General features: G+C 36.9%; 1 protein-coding gene across 1 annotated transcript in view; it reads left to right on the forward strand.

The window, feature by feature from the left end:
- The window catches only part of B4GALNT3 (beta-1,4-N-acetyl-galactosaminyltransferase 3), a 317,092-nt gene that overhangs the window by 271,676 nt on the left and 18,951 nt on the right, over positions 1–26,465 (forward strand). Inside the window, exons 15-17 of the mRNA XM_053718828.1 lie at positions 2,617–2,918; positions 3,847–4,000; positions 9,474–9,546. Coding sequence (XP_053574803.1) covers positions 2,617–2,918; positions 3,847–4,000; positions 9,474–9,546 — 529 coding nt within the window. The remainder of the gene's footprint in view (positions 1–2,616; positions 2,919–3,846; positions 4,001–9,473; positions 9,547–26,465) is intronic.

Genomic DNA, 26,465 nt, shown 5'->3' on the forward strand with positions numbered 1-26,465 from the left:
TGGTCATTATAAGTTGCTAGCACCGCATATTCCAAATGTTCGTCCCAATAAATATGGGATTTCAGGGATATAAAAATGCAAAAATAAAATACTCTAATGTGTTACAGCACTTTATTATTGGATAAGTGCTTGTGTGTAGCTGTATTTAACAACACAAAGGGATTTATCTCACAGTGATGCCCGTTCAGGACCAGTTTGGCATCAGAAGATTTAGCAAATGTTTAACTTTGTGTGGGATAAACAAGCATATGCAATAATAAATGACCCCAACGCATAAGAGCATATATTACATTACATTATCAGGTCATTTAAAAATGGCAGCTGGACCATCTTGCAGCACTCGTCCTTTACATTTTTTTGATCTGCTCATCATTATCAACTGCTTTTTCAACCTAAAGATGGCGCTCTTCTTTGGAGGCTTTAAATTAACCTGCTTCTAACAAAAGACGCCCTCTGCTTCTTGGATCCCTGCATACCAGTAACCTCAGGATAAACAACTCTTTAAAACTGATTATTTCTGAGGAAGATAGCAGAAACCATTGAAATGTGTTGAGAGATTTCACTGGAGCTGTTTTTCTTCAAAGCCAGTTTATTTAAAGCCTCCCTAGTAGAGTGCACAATTTTGGTTGAAAACAAGTAGTTGGAACTGTAATGCATTCTAGAGAAGCTGGAGTGCATTCCATGAAGCTCTTAAATGCTGCATAGTGATTGGTTTATATGTGCAGGAGCTTGTTTATAGTAAATTAAGTGTATTTGTATCTTTTTATTATTTTCTATTTATTAATTTAATTGTCTGTAGTGGACCCCACCCTAAGATTGCTTATTTTTCTGCAATGTAGTGTCCCCCCCTCATGAAGCCCATTTTTCTATATCGCGGGGCTCCATCCATCCCTCTTCCTGGCTTCATATTTTGCCATAGTATAGGAAACCCCACCCCTCCCTCCTCTGCCAATCAACTCTCCCACCACTCCCACTCAGCACCAATGATGATCATTACAGAGAGTGACACAGACATTATCACTCTCTGTAACAATTTACGATCTGCCTTCAAATAGTAATTCTGCCCCCAGCTGACAGCAGCCTCTGTGGTGGATGTAGGCACTACGTCAACACAGTACGCTGCTGGGCAAAGTATTGCAAGATGTAGTACAAATTTCCATATGGCACAAGGGTTAAACATATACATTGCTTTAGTTAAAGTATATGTAACTGTACTGAACACTTTTTACAAGGGGAGTGCTATTATATACTATATACTATACTGCCGGCTTTGTCATATTCCATATCATGTTAAAACATTGTTAAATTAAATAATTTAAATACCTTTGTACTTCACTCTGAAAAAAAATCTGTATATATATATATCTTCATATGAAAATACATTTTTACTTTCAATTCCAAAGAATACTTTCAGGGCTCCACTGCAATTGGTAAATATATGTAAAAATAGTACAAACAGGATTGAGAGTTTCGGCGAAGAAAAAAACATAGGGCGATACCCCTGATTGTAGATAAAATATCAAAGTCACAATAGAAAGGATATATACTGTAATTCCAATAGTAAGTACTTTCCTGGGTCTTGGAGTGGGAGCAGCCTTCTTGAAACTTAGGTAGTATCTTGGTCTTTAAAACAACAATGGATATCTAAAAAACTATACAAGCACAAGCGCATCCACAACTCACTTTACCCATTTATTAATCACTTTAAAAACAGCAAAAATGCCCTTATTCGATGTAAGAACAATGCAGGCCCATAAACACGCAGTAGTAACAGAAGTCCCAGGTGTGATGTTCAGTAGCGGACCTACTCAACAGAGGACCCTGGTGCAAACATTCTTTTGGGCCCCCAAAGGTAACTTAGTAGTAAACAATAGTAATAATATAAATACTGCTCTGTATAACGATAGATAGATAGATAGATAGATAGATAGATAGATAGATAGATAGATAGATAGATAGATAGATAGAGGATAGGTAGATAGATAGATATACACTAATAAAAGGCTCTCTGCAATCGGATAGTACATATTCTGCACACACCTATGTATAGACTGGCTGCTATGGGCTCCCTCCAGCTGTCGGCCCTGGTGCCACTGCACCTGCTGCACCAATTGTAGTTCCGCCCCAGGATTTGGCTATAACACCACCGGGGCGGAACTACAATTGGTGCTATAGCCAAATCCTTGGCAGTATATCCACTCCTTTCACTCGTGAGTGTCCCAATGGTTGTAGTCTCTTCATGCTTCATGTCACACTACCTCCTTTTTAACTTCAACTTGTTATCTGAGTACAAGAATAAGGGCGCTATAGATCTAACTTGAGTGGTGTTAGCGTTCAGCAGTGCTAATATTTTTAGGCCTTTAGCAGCCACTGAGCCTTTGTCCCACGGAACACTTGTGCAAAACAGGTCATTTCTGTTACTTCCAAAATGAGATTAAACTGCATTTCATTAACTTATTTCTCACTCGAAAAAAAATATTTATCATGATTACATAATATTCTTTCATATGCATGACAAAATTTCTTTTGAGTTAACTTTCCCTTGAATCTATTTTCCAAATGGGTGATGGTAGTTTTTAAGCGGTAATTGTTGAATGCTATTTTCACCTGGTGCAGAGTGTTTCAACTCCAGCGTATCATCAATGTGGAGAAGCGTTTGGATTATATAAAAGGAAGCCGCTATCTGTTGGAGCTACAGCTAAAGGATCGATCTGGTCGAGCATTGCGTATCTCTCAATATGTTTACGCTCCAGGATATCTGGGACTATCTAAGGAGACCCATGAACAGGAAATGGAGATGAGGAAAATGTTATGGGGATCATACAGACGACTGATGGGAGCTGAAGAGCAGCCAGATCTGTGCTGGCCAGCAGGAGTCAATTGGAACCCTCAGGCAAATGTACATTTTATAGTGCCAGGTGAGTATAAGGGATGGCATGACTGGCAAGATTTTGTTGTTTTACTTGAGTGATTATATTTTGTTTATACTAAATAGGTGTGAGTGCAAGTAAATATGTTGTGCACAAATATGTAGGCAAAAACCAGGCCAGCTCTATAATGGTACAGACAGGACAATGTGATCCACACGGTATTTGGCAGGGGTGAAACATAGAGTGAACATAGTCATAATAATAGTAATTTTAATAGAAATCACTTTCATATGGGTTCTATCAGCTGGGTATAAGTATGCTAAATTAGCTGAGCTTAAATCTTTGAGACTGCTGATTATGGTTGGGTTTAGATTGTAGTGTTCAGAGTTGAGTTGGGTGTCATTCTTGGACAGCACAATGTTTCAAGACAGCCCTGATAAAATGGATGTTAAAGTCACAGTTATTTAAACATTACAGACAGCTATACAGGTGTACACTATTGGTCTAGAGGTGAAAACGTCACCTCATTGGAGATGAGAGCTGCTCCATGGGTGACCGGAGGCGATGAGTTAGCGATATATTTGCCTTACAGATAGAGTTAGTTTAACAGTGGTTTTTAGGAAATGATGACAGAAACGAATGTTTATTTTTAGTGATGGTAAATCCTACGCTTGGATTTACTATCACCTTAATTATTAATTCTTCCCTGGTTTATTAACATATATTTTTGATTTATTTCAAGGATGGGGCTAGATAATATAAATTGGAAGGTCACATTGGGCCCCAATATTTAATGTTTGGACACCATATTAAAGTTTGCATGAGGAGTGGCTCCAGCTGTTTACAGATATACATACTACTGGCTATATAAGTTGAGTGTTGAGTTGAGAAGCCTACACCAAGTCTGAGACTAGAAGAGGACCATTGATAAACATGTGCCGAATTATATCATTAATAAAATATTTCCTGTTCACAGTTAAGAACCAGGCTCGATGGGTGCAGAAGTTTATTTGGGATATGGAGAGACTGTACCAGACAACCTTAGACTCTAGATTTCACATCATCATTGTTGATTTCAGCAGCACAGATATGGATGTGGAAGCTGCACTGAATCGATCACATATACCCAGGTGACACTGAGGGGACTTTGTTCAATTTCCGGGACAGTGAGGGTGAATGTTGTAGCTGGGTTATAGATTCATGAAAAGATAGACTCTCTTTCCTGGGTTTAAAAACAAAAAAAACAACAACAAAATAGCTTTTGCTGAAAACAAGACAGACTTGTTCTTTGATGGTTCTAATTGATCTACAGCCTTTGTTACTTTTCTTGTACACCTTAATTTTAAGGTTTGGTATGTTGCCAATAATGTAAATTTACTTGCATCATATGTACTGCATGTGGAAATATTTCTAACGATTTCACAAGAAGAAAAAATATTTGTGAATTGAAAAAAATGGAAATGAAATCAAGGAAAACTCAGTTGTGTATGTGTCAAAAATGAGCTGTAGTTGCACATACAGAATAACTATTCTAAAAAATAAAATAAAATCACCTTATGCTTTCATGCAGTTATCCAAAAATACACTTCTTTTAAAGAACAAAAAAAAATCAACCTCACAGAATAAATGCACTTTTTTTTAACACCTAAGCATACACTTTGTATATGTTGTATATGGTTATTTATGGTTAAAATATATTTCTAAAACATATGTTTGACTAAAGTTAACTAAAAATATGCTTTGATTTTTTGAATGGTGTTCTATTTCTGATGACTGAGGGCTATTACAAATGGCACGCTAATGTTAGCACGAGCAATATTAAAATATTGCTCCCGCTTTAACTTGCGCGTATTACAAGTTTGAAAAAAATGCAACAGCACAAGCGCAAACTGGAGAACTTGCGTAAAGGGTTAGGGCTAAAAAAGTTGCATTAAACAATGCATAAATACATTAAAATAAAGTTTTACACTACAATATCTAATAAAATGATTAATATAAATATTTTAAAAAGTTACAAGGGTTAAAAGGTATATGGAATATGACAAGGTATTCGAATGGAAAGGGCTATAATGGATATATACATACATATACATGTGTATGTATGTATATATACATATGTATATATGTGCATGCATGTGTATTTATGTGTTTGTATCTGTGTGTGTGTGTATATATAAATATATACTAGCTGGGTTTTTTCAAATGTTCATTAAACCTTTATTGAAGGTGACGTTTTGGGGACAATTTCCCCTTCCTCACCAATTTATATATAAATAGATAGATTATAGATAGATATAGATAGATACTGTAGATAGATAGATAGATAGATAGATAGATAGATTTACAAAAAAAGTAAGTTGAATACAGGATAATAGAAATATATGTTTAAAAATAAATAGAACATTATAAGGAAGAACATAGTAATGTTAAATATTAGTAACTACCTTTGGTTTAGTGCTGTAGGTTTAACTCCTGTCAGGTTAGCATGCAAACAATTAGTGTTAGGTCTTTTTCCAGTTTGCACCATTGAAGTATATGGAGAGAAGAAGTTAGTGTGATCGCGATATCCGAAGTCCTGAAGTTAGAGCATGTTTGTTTTCATTCCCTTGCAAACATTTTACTTTCATTGGCCTCTATGTATCAAGCCGTCAACTTTCTTGCATTCGACGGCACCAATACGCTCGCCTAAGTTCGCCTAACACCGCTGCCGCGGACCTGAATACGCTCTCCAAAATTATCAAAAAAGCTGTCAAAAAGGCACGCACAGAGTACGGGGCGATAAGCAGCGGACTGTTGTTAACTAACAGACATCGATCTCGCTGCTCTTCGGCTTTTTCACAGCTTTATTGCTACCCTTTCACTAAGCACCCACACTATACTATACTGTTTTATCCCCTATACCGCCGCTCCCGGAGCCCTCCACAATTAAATAAAGTTATTAACCCCTAAACCGCCGCTCACTGACCCCGCCGCAACTCTAATAAATGTATTAACCCCTAAACCGCCGCTCCCGGAGCCCACCGCCACCTACATTATACATATTAACCCCTAATCTGCCACCCCCTATACCGCCGCCACCTACATAAAGTTATTAACCCCTATTCTGCCGCTCCCGGACCCCGCCGCAACTAAATAAATTGTTTAACCCCTAAACCTACTCTCCTGGAGCCCACCGCCACCTACATTTATATTTATTAACCCCTAATCTGCTCCCCCTACACCGCAGCCACTATAATAAACATATTAACCCCTAAACCTAACACCCACTAACTTAAATATAATTTAAATAAATCTAAATAAATATTACTATCATTAACTAAATTATTCCTATTTAAAACTAAATACTTACCTGTAAAATAAACCCTAAACTAGCTACAATATAACTAATAATTACATTGTATCTAGTTTAGGTTTTATATTTATTTTACAGGCAACTTTGTATTTATTTTAACTAGGTAGAATAGTTATTAAATAGTTATTAACTATTTAATAGCTACTTAGTTAAAATAAATACAAAAGTACCTATAAAATAAAGCCTAAACTAAGTTACAATTACACCTAACACTACACTATAATTAAATTATTTCCCTAAATTAACTACAATTAATTACAATTAAATAAAATTAACTAAAGAACAAAAACAAGCAAACACTAAATTACAGAAAAGAATAAAATAATTACAAGAATTTTAAACTAATTACACCTAATCTAATCCCCCTAATAAAATAAAAAAAGCCCCCCAAAATAATAAAAATCCCTACCCTATACTAAATTACAAATAGCCTTTAAAAGGGCTTTTTGCGGGGCATTGCCCCAAAGTAATCAGCTCTTTTACCTGTGAAAAAAATTACAATACCCCCCAACATTAAAACCCCCCACCCACACACCCAACCCTACTCTAAAACCCACCCAATCCCCCCTTAATAAAACCTAACACTAACCCCTTGAAGATCACCCTACCTTGAGATGTCTTCACCCAACCGGGCCGAAGTCCTCAACAAAGCCGGGCAGAAGTCTTCATCCAAGCCGGGAAGAAGAGGTCCTCCAGATGGGCAGAAGTCTTCATCCAGACGGCATCTTCTATCTTCATCCATCCGGAGCGGAGCGGGTCCATCTTCAAGACATCCGTCGCAGAGCATCCTTCCAGGCCGACGACTACCCGACGAATGAATATTCCTTTAAATGACATCATCCAAGATGGCGTCCCTTGAATTCCGATTGGCTGATAGAATTCTATCAGCCAATCTGAATTAAGGTAGGAAAAATCCTATTGGCTGATGCCAACCAGGTACGCTGGGCCGGAAAAGTGGCGAGCGTACCTGCTAGTTATTTGATAACTAGCAAAAGTAGTCAGATTGTGACGAACTTGCATTCGGAACATCTGGAGTGATGTAAGCATCGATCTGGGTCGGACTGAGTCCGGCGGATCGTATGTTACGTCACTATATTCTACTTATGGCGGTCTGTAGGGTTTGATAACTAAGGCGAATCAGGCTTGCCACAAATACGCTGCGGAATTCCAGCGTATTTGTGGTTGACGGCTTGATAACTAGAGGCCATTGTGAGAGTTAAAGGGTTACTTCTGGCGGTGTTTGCATTAAAGCAAAAATGCTAATTAGCGCACCACTTGTAATATCGCTCTCAGTATTGTGTACTATTATGTTGTTTATCTGTATCTTTAGGTAGAAAATCACTTTCTTTGTGTTTAATTTGAGGTTTCATATAATAGTCTTTGGTTTGGTCAAAATATAGGTAATTTTATAGCTCTGCATATGTTTTTGTTGTTGTTTTTTTTTTTTTAAAGGAACATTAAACACTAAATAAAAACTAGACAGGACAATAATGTATTCTAAGCAAAGATTAGACTTAGAATAATGTGCACTTTTAAAATGATACCATTTGGTTTTAAATACAATATTTAAAAAATAACTGTATAGTTTTAGTCTCCATTAACTAATGGCCGATCTCATGTTGTAACAGCTGATACTTGTTGAGTACAGTATTAAGGAGTTACAATGGTAATATCACACTGTTTAATGTCCCTCTAGCTCGTTATATAGTTTTTGCTGTACTGTATAGATTTCATGGGGGAGATTTATCAAGCAGCAGATGCTGATTCATTACAGCAAATCATGACCACCCACCATTTGATAATTTGGCCTCTATAGGTTTAATTATTTTGGTTTAGATGGATTTTTGTTTATATTTTATTTTTTAATTCATAACAAGGTACCTAACTTTATTAAAATGATTTGTTTTTGTACTTTGATAACTTATGTTTGTAAGGTTCTCGGTTTATAGTCCTCTATAACCCGTTTTGGATGCGGTGCACTATGCTGCAATGCATTGTATCCTAGGGGGATACACACAGAAAAATAATAATAATTCCACAGCTCATGTTATTAATTAAAGAAGTTTGGAAATTCCTGGTTTAAGTGACGACGTCATGGAAACCCAAAACGTAATGGTTCACTTAGCTCTCCCCTTTATACACGTAAACTTATACTAATTAAATGAAAACGTTATGGGCAATCTTTATCCAGTTCTGCTTACATAAAATATATTTGAGGTGCAAAATTAAAAGGACATAAAACTAAAAATATTTTTATTATTATTATTCAGATAGATCTTGTTATTTTAAACAGCTTTACAATTTACTTCCATTATCAAATGTTTTGTTGTCTTGCTATCCTTTGTTAAATGGATACATAGGTAGACTCAGGAGCTGCTGATTGGTTACTGCATATATATGCCTCTTGTCATTGACTTTCAGCTAGCACCCAGTAGTGCATAGCTACGTCTACCAAAAAAGATACCAAGAGAGTGAAGCAAATTAGATAATAGAAGTAAATTGGAAAGTTATTTAAAATTGTATGTTCTATCCAAATCATGAAAGAAACTTTTTGAGTTTCATTCCCCTTTAATTTAAATTTCCATGTACAGTACACTTAAAGGGATATGAAACCCAAATGTTTTCTTTCATGATTTAGAAAGAGCATGCAATTTTAAACAACTTTCCAATTTAGTTATTTTATCTAATTTGCTTTATTTTCTTGATATGCTTTGTTTTAAAGCATATCTAAATATGCTCAGTAGCTGCTGATTGGTTGCTGCACATAGATGCCTCGTGCGATTGGCTCACCATGTGCATTGCTATTTCTTAAACAAAGGCTATCTAAAGAATGAAGCAAATTAGATATTACTAGTAAATCAGAATGTTGTTTAAAATTGTATTCTATATCTGAATCATAAAAGAAAAATGTTGGGTTTCAAGTCCCTTTAAACCAGGAATTTATCAGCTCTTTGAGAAGTAAAATTATAGCATTATTTATAATAGAATAAAAGGAAAGGATGTCTGCTATTCAAAGTAATATAATTTCAGTTTGGGTTTTATTAGAATTTGCTATTTGTTTAAGTGTATTACGTTGTGTTAAAAAATATTGATCATTCTTCTTTCCAATCAAATTAAAGAAAAAATGTATAATGTAGAACATCCTTCTCTTTCCCCTTTTTTAATGTTGCTGTTTAGTTTCTTCAAATGTTTCTTGGTTATAAAGATCTTGTAATACACGTTTAACATTTATTTATTTATTTATTTCGCAGTTACCAGTTTGTAAAACTAGATGGGAATTTTGAGCGTTCAGCAGGATTACAGGCTGGGATCAACCTAGTTAAGGTAAGTTAATAAAAAGGGGAGATTTTCTTATGCGCAAGCCATTATGTGTAATAAAATACTTTACAATATACTTTCAATATTTATTTTGTATTGTGCATTTGTTGCTTTCGGGAATGCCGAATATGGGCTCATTTCCATTGAGCCACAATTAGGTTTGCGAGGTTTTGCTGTCAAAAGCAATTTCATTTAATCGACTGCTTATACCTTAATATCGGCAGCCAGGGTTTGTCTGCCGAAATATTTTCACGTCCCATAGAAAGTATTAGAAACCGTTAAGTTATAACTTATACCAGTTAATAGACTGTCAGAGGCTGTCGATCAGAGGCATATTTTGGCCTAGGCCAACAAGGCCCGTGCCTAGGGCGATGCTTTTTGGGGGGCAGCACTCTTACACTCTCTCTACTGTAGCTGAATGGGAGTTATGTTGTAGCTGTACGTTGTAAAACTCAGTAATGCAGGATGCCTTTTGCGCCTTAAATTTTGCTCTCTGGTGCCCCCCTTGTTTTAAGCCCCCCCAGACACCCATGAGTGCACTGCTTTTGCAGACACACATAACATTTTTAGCCTGGTGCGGCTAGTTTACTGCAGCGCTTCAGTGTCTGAGCTAGGCAGACTTGGGCAGGCCTTACTTGTGTGGGCAGAAGAGGAGGCTGTCAGGAGAGGATCTACGTTCATACAGAGCAGGTAAACTATGGTTTTAGAATAAAAACTATTTTAATGTGTCTCTATTGATATAGATAGGGCGCCATAATTTCCTACCTTGTCCCCAACCTAACCTTTCTGAAACATGCAACGCATGAAAAGCACAGGCAAAGGGAACCACTTATAAATAACTTTATTCAGTATGTTCTTAGAACTGCAAATAATACATGGGGATAAAATATGTAAGAGGCAGCTGCTTACAGTTATTTTCAGAGCTATCATTTAAACAAGAAATGGTTTTCGTTTTCTGTTTGTTGAGGGTCAGTTTTGTGTTAAAGGAAGCAAATTACTCATTCACCATCTTAGCTTACTAAAAAGAGAAACTATGCATGCATGGTGGGAAATGTTATGTCTATTACAAGTGTATTACATGAGGGCTGCTTCAAAATTCATTGCTTAGCTCAGATTGTTGATCGAAAGTGTAAAGACAAATGTTCATTAAACTTTTTAACTATGTGAGTGTGTGTTAGTATGTACATGCATTTCTGTGTGATTATGTACATATGTACATACATTTGTGTGACTGTGTGCATATGTACATACATTTGTGTGACTGTGTGCATATGTACATACATTTGTGTGACTGTGTGCATATGTACATACATTTGTGTGACTGTGTGCATATGTACATACATTTGTGTGACTGTGTGCATATGTACATACATTTGTATGACTGTGTGCATATGTACATACATTTGTGTGACTGTGTGCATATGTACATACATTTGTGTGACTGTGTGCATATGTACATACATTTGTGTGACTGTGTGCATATGTACATACATTTGTGTGTCTTGAGAAATGTTGATAATTAAAGTCAAAGGTTGTCATCTATATATACAAAAATTAGCTAAAAGCTTTGTGGACACACCCAAATATTTTATTTTTAATTTTACATTTGTTTTAATATAAATGTATGCATTTTCTTATTTTTTTTTCTAACATTTTATTTTACTGAAGACTTGAAATATCAATCAGCTTTTAATATGGAATTAAGAATAAAACAACAAATACATGCTAGTTATGATATAATGAAAGCAAAGGTTACCTTAGGAATATGTAGATGTATCTTTAAAATACCAGTTTGAATTTTAAGAACTATGTATACAATTTTAGCTTTAATAAAGAAATAGGCACTGCCATGTTAAAACCTAAGTTTCTCTTATCTAATCTTTTCTGCTGAGGGCAATTAGGGACATTATAGAGTGTGCAACTGTGCAAACAATGGTTTTTGGAATATACAAATGTTAAAGTAATTTTATCATTTTAAAACATTTCTTTAGCATTGCTATATTTTAAAAGTTTTCATTTGCACACTTTTTGTCTTCAATTGTCCTCAGTAGAAGAGATTAGACAAGGGATAACTACTTTTTAACATGGCAGTACCCATTACTTCATAGAAACTCAGAAAAATTGTAAATTTTATAATGCAGGAAAAGGGGACAAAATAAATAATGAAAATCTCAAGTAAGTATTGAAGCGCCATCATAGTAAAAAAAATTACAAGCTGTAATTTTAATCTTAGAGCATATATTTTTTAAGACTTTCAGCCTTGCACTACTGCTGGTCCAGAGCAGAAATCACAGCTGATTCAATCAGCAGCACAAATTACACATCTGAGAAGTGCGACTAGCGCTGCCGATTCAATCAGTACTTTGCGGTTCATGAGCAGTACTTCTATAGTGTTTTTTAAACCCTTTGTGGTAGATAGTCTTAGATCATGTCATTTTTCAACTATAATGATCCATTATATATATATATATATATATATATATATATATATATATATATATACATGTATATATATATGTGTGTGTATATATATATATATATATATATAAATATATATATATATGTGTGTGTGTGTTATACCCTGACCAAAAAATATTATGGCTAAAAAAGACATAAAACATGGTGGGAGGGGGGGTGTAGGGGGTAGCAGAATTTTGAGTGCCAATGGCAGCACAAAACCTAAATACGCCACTGCTGTCGATACATTGAGAAAAATTACACCCAGCTCAACTAGGTGTAAAAGAGGAAAAGTAAGCTTTTTGAGATCTATTTACCATTTAAATTTTAGTGTTTCAATGTTGAAATAATTATAATATGTAATATTTATTATTGTTCCATGTATATGAATAGTTGCACTTATTTTTTATGGATATATCAGTATATATTTAAATATAAAAATATATGCAAGCACATATCTACAGAATTCAAACTAGACCTATGCCAAGGGCAGCAATACATATTACATATATTAATAAAAAAAGTTAAAAATATAATTATAATAAAAAGTAGTATTTGCTTATAGTTAAAAAAAATATGTGTTATAAATAAGTGTATCTTTACTTTTTGTTTCTCTTTAGAAGTGATCACAAGTAAGGTGCGCAGACATAAAACGTAAATTTTATAGTGTAATGTCGGGTTACCGTAGCAACTAATTGATTATCAAGAAATCCAACGTCGGATGGAAGCGTTAAAACAACGTTAACGTATACCTACATGAAAAGAGTGACTGCAAAATATTTCAATGGAAACCTGATAAACCGTAAACTACTTTTAGCTGTTGGCAACTTTGGTAGCTTATAGCTCCATTTTTAATGACTCAATGGTTGCGAGCCCTATCTTTGCCGCCAACTGCATTCTGCTCTTTTCAGAACCGGATATCTTCTTGTGAAAGTGCAACACGCAAAGACCTGTGAAAATACACCCGTGAAAATACACCCGTGAAAATACACCCGTGAAAATAGACCCATGAAAATAGACCCGTGAAAATACACCCGTGAAAATACACCCGTGAAAATAGACCCATGAAAATAGACCCATGAAAATACACCTGTGAAAATACACCCGTGAAAATACACCCGTGAAAATACACCCGTGAAAATAGACCCGTGAAAATACACCCGTGAAAATACACCCGTGAAAATCCAGATCCTTGTGTGTTACAGTTTCACAAGAAGATATCCAGTTCTGAATAGAGCAGAATGCCGTTGGCAGCCGGCATATTCAGCATTCATTGCTACTCGAAAGCAACAAATGCACATGTCTATTATTTTGTCTTTTTTTTCCATCTAACTTAACTCTTAAAATTGTGGGATTTCCAATTCCCCTGAGTTGCTATAAAGTAATGGCCTCTGCATGTTAATGTATTACTAAATGCATTAGAATTGCATAATTAACATGTGCATAATAAAATGACAATGTAATAACACCTACTCTGAATTTCAAATAAGCTGTAGACTTTTTTTCTGACAGACAGCAGCCAATCACAAACTAGTATACGTATATCCAGTGAGCTTGTGCACATGCTCAGTAGCAGCTGGTGCCTCTGAAAGTGTGTATATAAAAAGACTGTGCAAAATTTGACAATGGAAGTAAATTGGAAAGTGTCTTAAAACTGAAGGCTCTTTCTGAATCAATAAAAGTGTGCGTTTAAAACCTATGTTTCCCATATCTAATTTCTTCTGCTGAGGACAGTTAGGGGCAGATCCAGTGTAGAAAGGATGGCTGTGATATAGCAGTGTTAAAGGGGTAGTGAACACTGAGATTTTAACACCTTAATGACTTTCGATGTACCCCCTTATGTTACTCTGGCAGTGAGGCAGACAGTACTAGTTCTGCTATCAGCAACACTGCGCTATTAAATCCCTTAATGACTGCACGACTTACAGGGCGTGTCGGTCTTTAAGGGGTTAAAGGGACAGTACACACCAATTTTCATTTAACTGCATGTAATAGACACTACTATAAAGAAGAATATGCACAGATACTGATCTAAAAATCCAGAATAAAACCATTTAAAAACTTACTTAGGGGGGGGGGCGGAGCCTGGCCGCGCAGGTGAATGGCCGCATGTGTGTGAAGCTCCGGCACCGGGACTACTCCTTTTGTGCACTAACTAAGGGTTACAGACCTCTACCAAAGATTTTTTTGTACAGATTGTGGACAAGGATATGCCCGGCAAAGGTGGAGGTGACCGAAAGATCCGACATGGGTACTTGAGCAGATCCATCACAACGCTAAAAGTCGTCACCGATACTTAAGGGCATCGCCATCTGGTAAGAATTGACACACTGACTACACCGGGACAATAAGCGCTGCTAAAGCCCAAACACCAGGCATACTGATTTTGACGGCCGTCAAACCTTGCGGCAGCTGTTCATTAAAGACGACAAAATTAAAGTTTCGCCGCCATTACGGCCTAGCTAAAAGGTGATACTGAAGTGTTTGGAGCGGAGGCAGGCTCACTCACAATGGAGCGTTCAAGCCTCTTATTAACTGAAGCAAGTCCCCTTACACTGAACAATGTGTAGAGAAGGCACCCCATAATCCGGTCACAGGAAAATGCAGAAAAATTAAGCAGACTTGGGAAATAACTTAGAGGAGAGAGGCCTTGATTTTATCACTGCCCCCAAGCAGGACTCTTTTCATAAATTCTTTGATATAAAGGAGCAGAGAAAATAGAGCGAGTCAGTAACGCAAACAGCAAATTAATTTTTACTATGCTGTAACCCTCTTTCACGTGCATACAATTTGCAGAGGCCTTACCACAAATTCAACATGACATCTAAAGCTAAAAATAAAGCTGACAAAGCGGCCAAATCGCACTCACAGCTTACCACTTCAGTGAGCAATTTTTTCCAATGCCCTACAAATAATCAAAAAGAGGGAGACTCACATAGCCAAGACTCACCAAGTATAGAAACCTCTGCGAACCCAGCCACAGACATCTCATGGTCTTATGCCACGCAGATTAAAGCAGATATAGCTAACCTACCCACCAAAGCTGACTTTGATGCTCTTAAGGACTTAATAACAAAAGATCTAGCAAATATGAAGCAGAATTTAAATGAAATGGGGCAGAGAATTGAATATGTAGAAGAAACACAAGAGACTATGAATACTTTATTTGATGGCGTAACCACACAGGTTAATATACAACAAGCTCAGATGGAGACCCTGCAAGATAAGATAGAGGAGCTGGACAACAGGGGGCGCCGCAATAACCTGAGGATCAGGGGCGTCCCTGAAACTGTTTCACATTTAGATATCCCTAATTATCTACAGGGTCTGTTTAAACTTCTCTTGGATGATCAATCAATTCCTGACATAGAACTGGACAGAGCGCATAGGGCCCTCAGACCGGCCCCACCTCCAAACGCCCCGCCACGAGACATAATCCTAAGATTCCTACGCTACGCAGAAAAAGAAAAGATTTGGCAGGCAGCCCGTTCCACCCCTACTATCCAATATGTGGACCATAAGCTACAAATATTCATGGACCTCAGCCCAGCTACTATACAAAGAAGAAGAGAAGTAAGGTTTATTACTAAAGTGTTGCAGGAGCAACGAATACGATACCGCTGGGGCTATCCGTTCAGTTTAATTGTGACTCATGAGGGGCGCACAATTATCTATAAAACAGAAGAGGATCTACCTGCCCTAGCAGAAGATTTGAAACTCTCTTTTTGACGGCCGCATCCTTCAGATGTAGGGAAGGAAGAAACCAGACTACGCACACAGCCTAATCAGGACTCAATTCATAGGTGGACCAAAGTACCACCAAAGAGAAAGAAGGCAAAAGAACTGGATCAACCATCAAGCCCTGAAGTGGAAGTGGACTCTTAAACTCTCAGCTCTGGTGAACTGACCAAGTAATGGGTGAGATCAATCTAATTTACTCTTCCTTTTTTCCTTTACTAAAAGATTATAAACATTCCCAGATGTTATGGAGCGTTCATTATAATAGACAATGACTTCCCCGGGCCATGGCTTTATTCGTAGCTCCAAATTGACATTCACCTCCCAGGTGCCCGTTGGAAGAACAATTACACTGCCGTGCTTACTTAGCGAGCACAGACAGCTCACCCAATGAACCTCCCATTATGGACAATAATCTTGTGACCATGTTTAATGTTTAATGTTTAAAGTTTAAAATTAACGTTAATGTTTATGTTTACATTTTTCTGCCTTTTTTTCACATACCCTTAGGTTGAAAGAAATTCAGAAATTTACATGTTTAAGGAGTGGTCCTGGACACACTCCCCATCCATATTATGGCCCTGAGAGACGGTTCTCTCAAAGGGACAAAGATTTTGTTTACTGTTTATTGTTATCTATTTTTATGCTTAAATTTTAGTTTTAATCTTATAATCAAATGTCATGGAGTGAATCAACTGCAATCAGGGCCGGATTTACATCTCAGGTGCCTGTAGGCACAAAAACCTGAAGCGCCCCCCCCCACCCCCCCACCCCCCCTAGAAAAAAGTGGAAAAAATGAGGACTTTTTTTTATTATTATTTAGGACAACTAAAAATAAATATTAGATGTAAAATTACATTTTCCCTTTTATGGAGATACACAAATACACACACCAATTGCAATATTTGTTGTAATGGAAGCTACACCAAAAATCAATATTCACTTGACTCAAATGGCCATACATTTTCTATTATGTATAACAAAAACAAATCATGTTAAACTTTTAATGCAAAATATTCTAAAGAAAACCCTATTTAAAGGGACATCAAATGTGACAGTTTGCTGGGCATTTTATTATTGCACTAGTGCTTGCAGAGAAGTGTGTTAGCCTCTTGCAAAAGAGTTAAACACATAGTCAATGTCAGTTCTGAGACAGCAATACACATCTGTGCAGACCCAGATGGGCTCATAGGACATGTTTATTGACAAGCCATTAGTGTATTGCTTTTCTGGAGATGACTTTGACTATGTGCTTAACATTTTGTTGGAGTCAAACACAGTTTTGTGTAAACAATAGCAATATTAAAACTAGCAGCATGCAAGCTCATCACCATCAACAACCTGTGCAGCCAGTGGAAGAAAATATAAAATGTAGGGAAAAAAATCTTGTAAACTCTGATATTTTTGGTACAAACACACACAGATGTTACATTTATTTTGTTCTGAAATATAAATATCATATGATGTTGCTCTCAAAGGAAAACATGGAATGTTGTAGATTATATGTAATCCAGGGGTCAACAAATGTGTTTAAAATTAGAATTTAGAAATTCAATGGGAGGGGTTTAGTTTTAATCTTTGCCCCTCTCTCCTTCATGGCTCCCTCAACTGCTGTAACATATTCCCAATGAAACACTCGACTTTGTAGGCACCTGGCAGCACAATTCTTACTAAAATAAATGCCCTCATAAAAAAAAAAAAAAAAAAAAAAAAAATTTTTTTTTTTTTTTTTTTTTTTTATTATTGACAGGCAGGCGCCCCTCACTGCAAGGCGCCTGTAGGCACATGCCTACTGTGCCTAATGGGAAATCCGGCCCTGACTGCAATACAAATATAGCTGCATAAGTGATAAGATGATAGTTGAATGGAACTGGGAATATATACAATGCTGCACATTTGTATCTCTTTCTGGGAATGTCATACCATCACCTAAGAAGCCCCCACATAGCATAGTCACTTTTCAAACCTTGAGGATGGGTGGAGGAAGGGAAACAAGTTAAAATGTTATACACAAAGAGCAATCTCCACTTCCTTACAACTAACACAAAGGGACTTAACAGCCAGTACAAAAGAAATATAGCACTGAAAGACCTCAAACAGAAAAAAGGAGAGGTGGTCTTTTTACAAGAGACACATTTTATTAGAGGTAGGGAACCCAGGACCTTTACATATAAATTTGGAGACTCATACTACGCCTCGAACACTGCCAAAACAAATGGGGTTGCCATCCTAATAAAGAAGGGTATCCCATTCACACTAACTAGGAAAATCGCGGATAAACAGGGGCGATATCTCATCTTAATAGGGAAACTTTATAACTCAGTAGTCACCTTGGTAAATGTTTATGCCCCAAATTTAAAACAAGATAACTTTTTTAAACAATTATCTAATCTGTTATTGCAACTAGCTAAGGGGGCGGTGGTCATGGGGGGGGGATTTTAATATTACAATGAATCCTATACTGGATAACTCTAACCATACCTCTTCTACTCCTCACCGGGTGATTAACTCTGTTAAAGTACAACTGAAAGATCTTGCCCTACATGATGCCTGGAGGGTACTTTATCCCGATAGGAAAGAATATACTTTTTTCTCCAATCCACATCAAAGACACTCACGCATTGACTACATAATGGTAGATGTCACTAACCTAGCTAGAGTCACACGATTAAGAATACTACCAAATTCATGGTCTGACCATTCTATAGTTAGCTGCGAGTTTAACTGGCCACATATCCCCTGCAGACAACACTCATGGAGATTGGAGGAAGGCATACTGGGGGACCCAACCATTATCCAACGTTTAGAAAAATCAATAACGGAATATTTTACTATTAACACGACCGCGACCCCCAAGACAGATATCAGAATGGTATGGGAGGCACACAAGACTGTAATAAGGGGGGAGATAATTAGTATTCAATCCCACCAAACCAAACAGACAAATAGGGCCCTCAACGAGTTATTACAGCAACTAGAGACACTAGAAAAACAAAGAGAGTCAGACTCTACAGATTTAGCTCTTCAGCAGAAAATAACTGAATGTAGGGAGGCAGTTAACTCACTCATGGGAAAGGAATGCAAGAGACAGACATTTAGATTGCGACAAAAATACTATGAAGGGGATAATAAATGTGGCCCAATTCTAGCCAGGAAATTAAAAAGAAAAATAAATAGGAGTTATATCCTGACACTTAAAAATAACCACAATAAGGAAGTATTTACCTCAGACAAAATAGCAGAAGCCTTTAGGACATATTACGAACGTCTATACAACTTGGAAAGCTTACATACTGAGAGCCCTGGCCACGACAGGTATATTCAGAACTATCTAAGAAATATTCCTTTACCTCAGCTAACGCAAGACCAGAATAACACTCTTAAAGCTCCTATAACCCTCGAAGAGATAAAGGAAGTTATTTCCCAACTCCCATCAAATAAAGCTCCAGGTCCCGATGGATTTACTAACAACTATTTTAAAAAATTTAGAGATATTCTGATCCCACACATGGTGTCCTTGTTCAATGATATAACAGAGGAGGTCCCATTTCCGCAGCTTAATTTAGAAGCATATATTACGGTGCTCCCGAAACAGGGCAAACCACCAGATAGACCTGAGAACTTCCGCCCAATCTCGTTGTTAAACACTGACTTGAAAATATATTCAAAGATATTGGCTAACAGATTAGGATTAGTCCTACCGTCCATCATAAGTAACGATCAGGTGGGTTTTATACAGGCCCGAGAGGCGAAAGATAACACAGTAAGGGCAATTCATCTCGTCAACTATGTACAAAGTAACAAAATACCAACAGTGGTGGTCTCCACTGACGCGGAGAAAGCTTTCGACCGCGTCAGTTGGCTTTTTCTTAGGAGGATACTCCAGAAATTTGGTATATGTGATAGTTTTATCTCAAAAATAATGGCTATGTACACCTCTCCAACAGCTAAAGTTAGGGTGAATGGTATATTCTCAGGGAAACTAGACATCTCCAATGGAACGAGGCAGGGATGCCCACTGTCGCCCCTGCTGTTCGCGTGCGTAGTAGAAGCATTGGCAGCAAAGATAAGGCTAAATAGGGACATCCTAGGCATCACAATAGCAGATAGGGAACATAAGACTTTATTATTCGCAGATGATGTGCTGTTTTTCCTAACCTCCCCAGCCGAGACTATTTCCCATTTGTTAGAAGAGTTGGATAGCTTCCATTTGGCATCCAATTTTCTGATTAATAAAAACAAATCTGAAATGCTACCCATCCAGTGTGAAGGACATACACTGGAACGGATCAGGGAGTTATGCCCGTTCCGAATCCAGAGAAATAGCCTAAAATATCTAGGGATAATGCTAGCCCCCTCCGAAAAGGAGATGTTTGCACTTAATTACAAAACTTTACAAAGAACCCTCACGGCAGACATGTCCTCATGGCGTTCCCAACACATTACGTGGTTAGGTAGAATCCGGGCCACAAAGATGAATGTTCTGCCACGGATACTGTATATACTCCAGACAGTACCAATTACTATCCCTTCTAATTTTTTAGACACCCTCCAGAAAGTAATATTCGATTATATTTGGGATAGAAGAAAAGCTAGAATAAATAAAAAAATTATGTGCATGCACATTAAGGATGGAGGCTTGGGAGTTCCTAACTTGACGAAATATAGACAGGCTGTCTTCCTGCAAAGGGTGATAGACTGGTATACAAACTATGAACACAAGGCATGGGTGAGGTTGGAACATGATATCACAGAACAGAGACACCTGGGGGCATTATGTTGGCAGAGACGGGCGACCTTTCCAGATAAGATCATACAAAATACACTCATTCTAGAAACGATGAAAGCGTGGGATAAGATCCTGACTGAATATCCGCACATCTCATCCAGGTTCTCACCCTTGACTCTGCTTACCGATAATATAGACTTTCCCCCGGGGATGGGCCTCCTCAGACAAGCCCCTGCTACAGAAAATAATAGAGTAATCATGATGGTGCATTTAGGGAACGAACAACATCTTTATACTAGCCCTGAACTGATGGAGTCAGGCCTCATGGCATTCAGTAATTGGTTTGTCTTGAGACAGTGCCACTCTTATATTTATAAACATAAAGATAGGAATAACTTTTTACACACACTAACCCCGTTTGAGGCCTTATGCAACTCTAAGGCTCCCGTTAGAAGAGCTCTCTCACTAACCTATGCCCTTCTACAGTCCACAACAAATAGCTCATATTATATTGATAGTTGGGAGAGAAAACTGGGGATCGACTTGACCGACACAGACAGAACACTAATATTCTCGACAGTGACTAGAATTTCTGCATCCAGCAAATTGATTGAGATGAATTTAAAAATAATTCAGAGATGGTACCTTACCCCTGCCAGACTCCATAAACTATTCCCCACTCGTAGCGATAGATGTTGGAGATGCGGAGTACATTTAGGTACTATGTCCCACATATGGTGGACATGTCCCCTAATAGTGGGAATGTGGAGGGAAGTAGCACGTGAGATGTCGGTTATGTTGGGTATTTCTCTACCTGTGGACCCCCTACTGTGGCTCTTTAATATCATCCCATGCAAGATTTCAAAGGTCAGAAGGAATTTACTATTTATTGGTAGCAACAGTCTCAAAAAATTAATGGTAAAAAATTGGAAAAGCAGAATAGTACCAGATATAACACAATGGCTACACATTTTTAATCAAATTCTTGAGCTAGAGGAGTATTCCTACTTGACTAACAAGAACATATATTCATATGCCCAAATGAAAGTGATATGGGAGGACTATGTGAACTCCAGATCCCAGGTTCCACAGTAAGAAATTTCTCACGCAGTTTCACGACGAAATTAATCACTCAGACATTGTTGTTTCTCACACAAATATATTTTTTATTTTACTGTATGTTTGTTTGTTTGTTTAAAGCTTTAAATTCTAACTGACAGCATTATTCTTTGTCAACAGTCAGTATACCCTGTACTTGATATCATCAATGTTATTTTTTTTCTCTAACGAATTGTAACATGCACTGTCTGTACAAACTCTACTAATTTCTTAATAAAGCTGTTTCAAAAAAAAAAAAAAAAAAACTTACTTAGAAGCTCCCAGTTTAGCTCTGTTGAAAAGGTTAGCTGGAACACACACTGAAAATGGTTCTATAGCAAAAAGAGCAGACCCTCCCCCCTCCCCCTTCCTCTGCATATGAAAAGACTATTTACACAAACAGGAGCAAGTTGGAGTAGGTATACATCAGTATTCTCCTAAATCTTTGGGGCTTGGTTAGGAGTCTGAAAATCAGCACAAAGTTGTTTTAAAAATAAGTAAAACTATACATTAAAAAAAAAAACAACTGTATGGGCTGTATAAATGGATCATCTACAAAACATTAATGCAAAAAAACAAAATCTAGTGTATAATGTCCCTTTAAATGTATTGAAAGGTCCAAAATGAAATGTGCATGGGTGTATTTGAATATGAAATATAAGCATTTTTGTGACATACTTCTATTAGCAAAAATGCTTCTAGTAAAAATAATTACTGGTTTTCTGCAGCATATGCACATATGCTGTGAAGGCCTTTGCACCAGTATTCAAACACTACGCTCGCTCAGAGAGCTGGTGGTGTTGTGTATTGCTTCTGGGAAGACATCATTTGTGTCGTACAAACCACTGCTGACTTAGGCAAAGGTCTATAAAATGTTTAATCATGCAAAGTAAAACAACTTTGCAATATACTGTTATTTTTTATTTTTGACCCCTTTTCATGTAATTTATCTAAAAAAATTGTGTATTTCCTAATTTTCTTTATTGGAAAAGCACAATGCAGCCCCTCAAGGCAAATCCTATATATATCATCCCCTAATTGGCATAAACGGATAACAACTTCAAAACAATGCACTTAATACTAACATAATGACCTTAGCTAGTCTTGTTGTCTGCAGACCCAAGCCCATATAGACTTATCCAAACAAGGCAAGTTGGGAGTGAAGTTTGGTTACTGAAAAGCAGTTGCAGCAAACAAGATGTTAATTTACTGTAAACATTTTTAGTCTTGGCTGGTATGTTATTTTATAGAAAGACAGTAGAAATGTCTTGTAATTACAAGTTGTTTGCTGTCCCTTTAAAGGGAATTTAAACAACATTAGTATGTTCCACACATCCATGATTGCACACTTTATCTGCCCTAATTGTCCTCAGCAGAGGAGGAAAAAAAGGAAACCTAGGTTTCAACAATGCAGCGTCCATTAATTGATAGAAACTAATGTTTCTTATAGAAACTAAAACTTTACACTTCCTTCAATATTTAAACAACTAAAAGAATTAAAAAAAACATCTACATATTATTCTCGCTAAACTTTAATATATTAAAGGGATAGTAAACCACAAAATTTTCTTTTATGATTCAGATAGAAAATACAATTTTAAACAACTTTCCAATTTAATTCTACTATCAAATTTTCTTCATTCTCTTGTTATCCATTGCTCAAGGGACAGCATTGCACTACTGACTGGAAGCTGAAAATATCTATTTAGCCAATCACAAGAGACAAAGTGTGCAGGCACCAATTAGCAGCAGCTCCCACTAGTGTATGATATGTGCGTATTAATTTTTTAACAAGGGATACTAAGAGAACGAAGCACATTTGAAAATAGAAGTGAATTTAAAAGTGTCTTAAAATGACCTGCTCTATCTGATTCATGCAAGTTTAATTTTTACTTTCCTATCCCTTTAATTAATATATCTAGCATGTATTCACATTTTATTGTCCCTTTAAATGGAGACAATCAAATCATATCTAAATGATTTTATTATGAATATTGGCATGCATTTTCCATTCTCTGGAGAAGCTAGGGGTTAGGAAAAAGTTACCTTAGCTGATCACAAGTATTATTGTGGCGTTATGAAGACTATAAGATCCAAGACAGTCTACATGAAAATGTTAATTGTTTAAAAAGATAGATAATGCCTTTATTATCAATTCCCCAGTTTTATATAACCAACTCTGTTATATTTATACACTTTTTACCTCTGTGATTACCTTGTATCTAAGCCTCTGCAGACTGCCCCCTTATCTCAGTTCTTCTGACAGACTTGCATTTTAGCCAATCTGTGCTGACTCATAAATAACTCCACAGGAGTGAGCACAAGTTTTAATCTATATGACACACGTGAACTAGCACTGTCTAACTGTGAAAAACTGTCAAAATGCACTGAGATAAGAGACAGCCTTCAAGGACTTAAAAATTGGCCTTTCTTGGTTTAGCTTTCAACCAAGAATACCAAAAGAACAAAGCAAATTTGATGATAAAAGTAAAATGGAAAGTTGTTTAAAATTGCATGTCCTATCTGAATAATAAAAGTTAAATTTTGATTAGACTGTCCCTTTAGGAATTAAAATTAAGTTATGTGGTCTTTTTAAGCTGCACTGTCTATATTAATCTAATTACATTAAAATATAGAAGCAATACAAAATTACATAAAAGAAAAATATCTATGTTGTTTAAAGGGACATTATACACTCATTTTTTCTTTGCATAAATGTTTTGTAGATAATCTATTTATATAGCCCATAAAATTTGATTTTTAAAAAATGTATAGTTTTGCTTATTTTTAAATAACATTGCTCTGATTTTCAGACTCCTAACCAAGCCCCAAAGTTTTATGTGAATACCGTCAGCTACCTTCTCCAGCTTGCTCCTAAAGGGTCTTTTCATATGCAAAAGAAGGGGGGGGGTCTTATTTCCCACTTGCAGTGGGCTTTCCAGCAACCTTTTCAACAGAGCTAAACTGAAAGCTTCTAAGTAAGTTTTTAAACCATTCTATACTGGGTTTTATATCAGTATCTGTGCATCTTGTTCTTTATAGTAGTGTCTATTACATGCAGTTATATGAAAATGAGTGTATACTGTCCCTTTAAATAACATTGCTAAGGGTTTTTAAGCAGATGCACCAAGTGCACAAGAAGTCTCAAAATTGTTCCAGTTTTGGTGATATCTTACAATAATAGGACTGGGCTCTCCCCCCCCCCCTCCAATTTAAGAAAACAAAATGTTGATTTCTTATTATTTTGTTTTTTTTTAATGTTTGTATGATTAAGCAGGGAGTCGCCTCAGATACATAACTGTTGTTTTGGCCTCAGATATAAGAAGTTTACATGTTATGATTAGTGGTATTGGTGGTATTAGGCACTAAAGCCCACATTTTTTAGGCTTATGTCAAAAATCTGTGTGATACCTTTTATAACAAAGCAGCTTTGAGCTTAGGTTTAGGACAGTGTTTCACTGATTATTTCTTTTGCAGTCTAGTTCAGATATCCTAAAAATATGGCCTGTTAGTGTGCCCTGTGGACTTGAATTGAGAAAAAATTGGTTTAGGGGAACCATAGAGTTATTGTTTATTTTGTGCTGGCTGCACATTCCACATGTAGTCAGCTAAACCCCCTGGTAACATCCTGGTAATGCTCTGAACCAATTGCCCTACAAGCCCATATAAGACAGTACTTTCATCATATGAGAGGAATCGATCCTCATGGGGTGAGAGGAAATATCATTTTAATGTTGCTGCATGCACAGTAAATCTGTATTTTGAATGAAAGTACAATGTAAGATTGACATTTTCAAGTAATTATCAGCAGTTGATGCCAATACTATAATATATTGTTTTCTCATATATACAGTTATATTGTTCTCCTGGTGACTTGGAATGTTGATTTTCTATATTCTGTTAATAAAGTGTGAAGTGAATGTGTAAGATCACATTTTTAATCATGAATGTTAAGGAGGCGTTTTTTAAACTGTTTTATTGTACTCTGTATATGTTCATATATATTCGCATTGGCGTCCTCTATAAGAGTCAACATTTAAATGTTACATTGGAATGTAACCTTAGAATATTGAGCCACATTGTGTAAATGTAGGAGACTCATAATTTAAATGATACAATGATACAATTTGTTACTTTGAATGATGTTCTTAAATCAAATGTTACTTTTAAAATCTAAGATTCATTTGAAACAATATATATATATATATAGATAGATAGATAGATAGATAGATAGATAGATAGATAGATAGATAGATACTATATATATATATATCACTTGTGGCTAACAGGCTGGTGACTGCTGTAGGATTATTTTATGGTTTCAGTTTGATTCTTTTAAAGTGAATGTAAATTTTGATGCTAAAGTGCCCAGTTTTTAAAAATTTGAATAAAAACAGGGGCACTTTAACCCCTTAACGACCGAGGACGCGCAGGGTACGTCCTAAAAAAAAGGCAGTTAACGCCTGAGGACGTACCCTGCACGTCCTCGGTGTGGAAAGCAGCTGGAAGCGATAGTGCTCGCTTCAAGCTGCTTTCCGGTTATTGCAGTGATGCCTCGATATCGAGGCATCCTGCAATAACCATTGTTAGCCATCCGATGCAGAGAGAGCCACTCTGTGGCCCTCTCTGCACCGGACATCTATGGCTAAGTTCGTTGGTGGGTGGGAGCTGGTGTGGGAGATGGGTGTCGGCCATCGATGGCCCTTGTGATGCAGAGGGGGGCGGGATCATGGGTGGGGATGGCCGGGGGCGCACACGGACGCGCTCATGTGCACGGGGAGGCAGGGCGGGCGCATGCACGGGGAACCGCTACACTACAGAAATAAGTTTGTTAAAAGTGGGCAAAAGCGGGGGGGGGGAATAGTTATGATCTAACAAAATCGATTTGGCTGGTGGGGTCTTG

Source organism: Bombina bombina, chromosome 6 (assembly GCF_027579735.1).
Source record: "Bombina bombina isolate aBomBom1 chromosome 6, aBomBom1.pri, whole genome shotgun sequence".
NCBI lineage: Eukaryota > Metazoa > Chordata > Amphibia > Anura > Bombinatoridae > Bombina > Bombina bombina.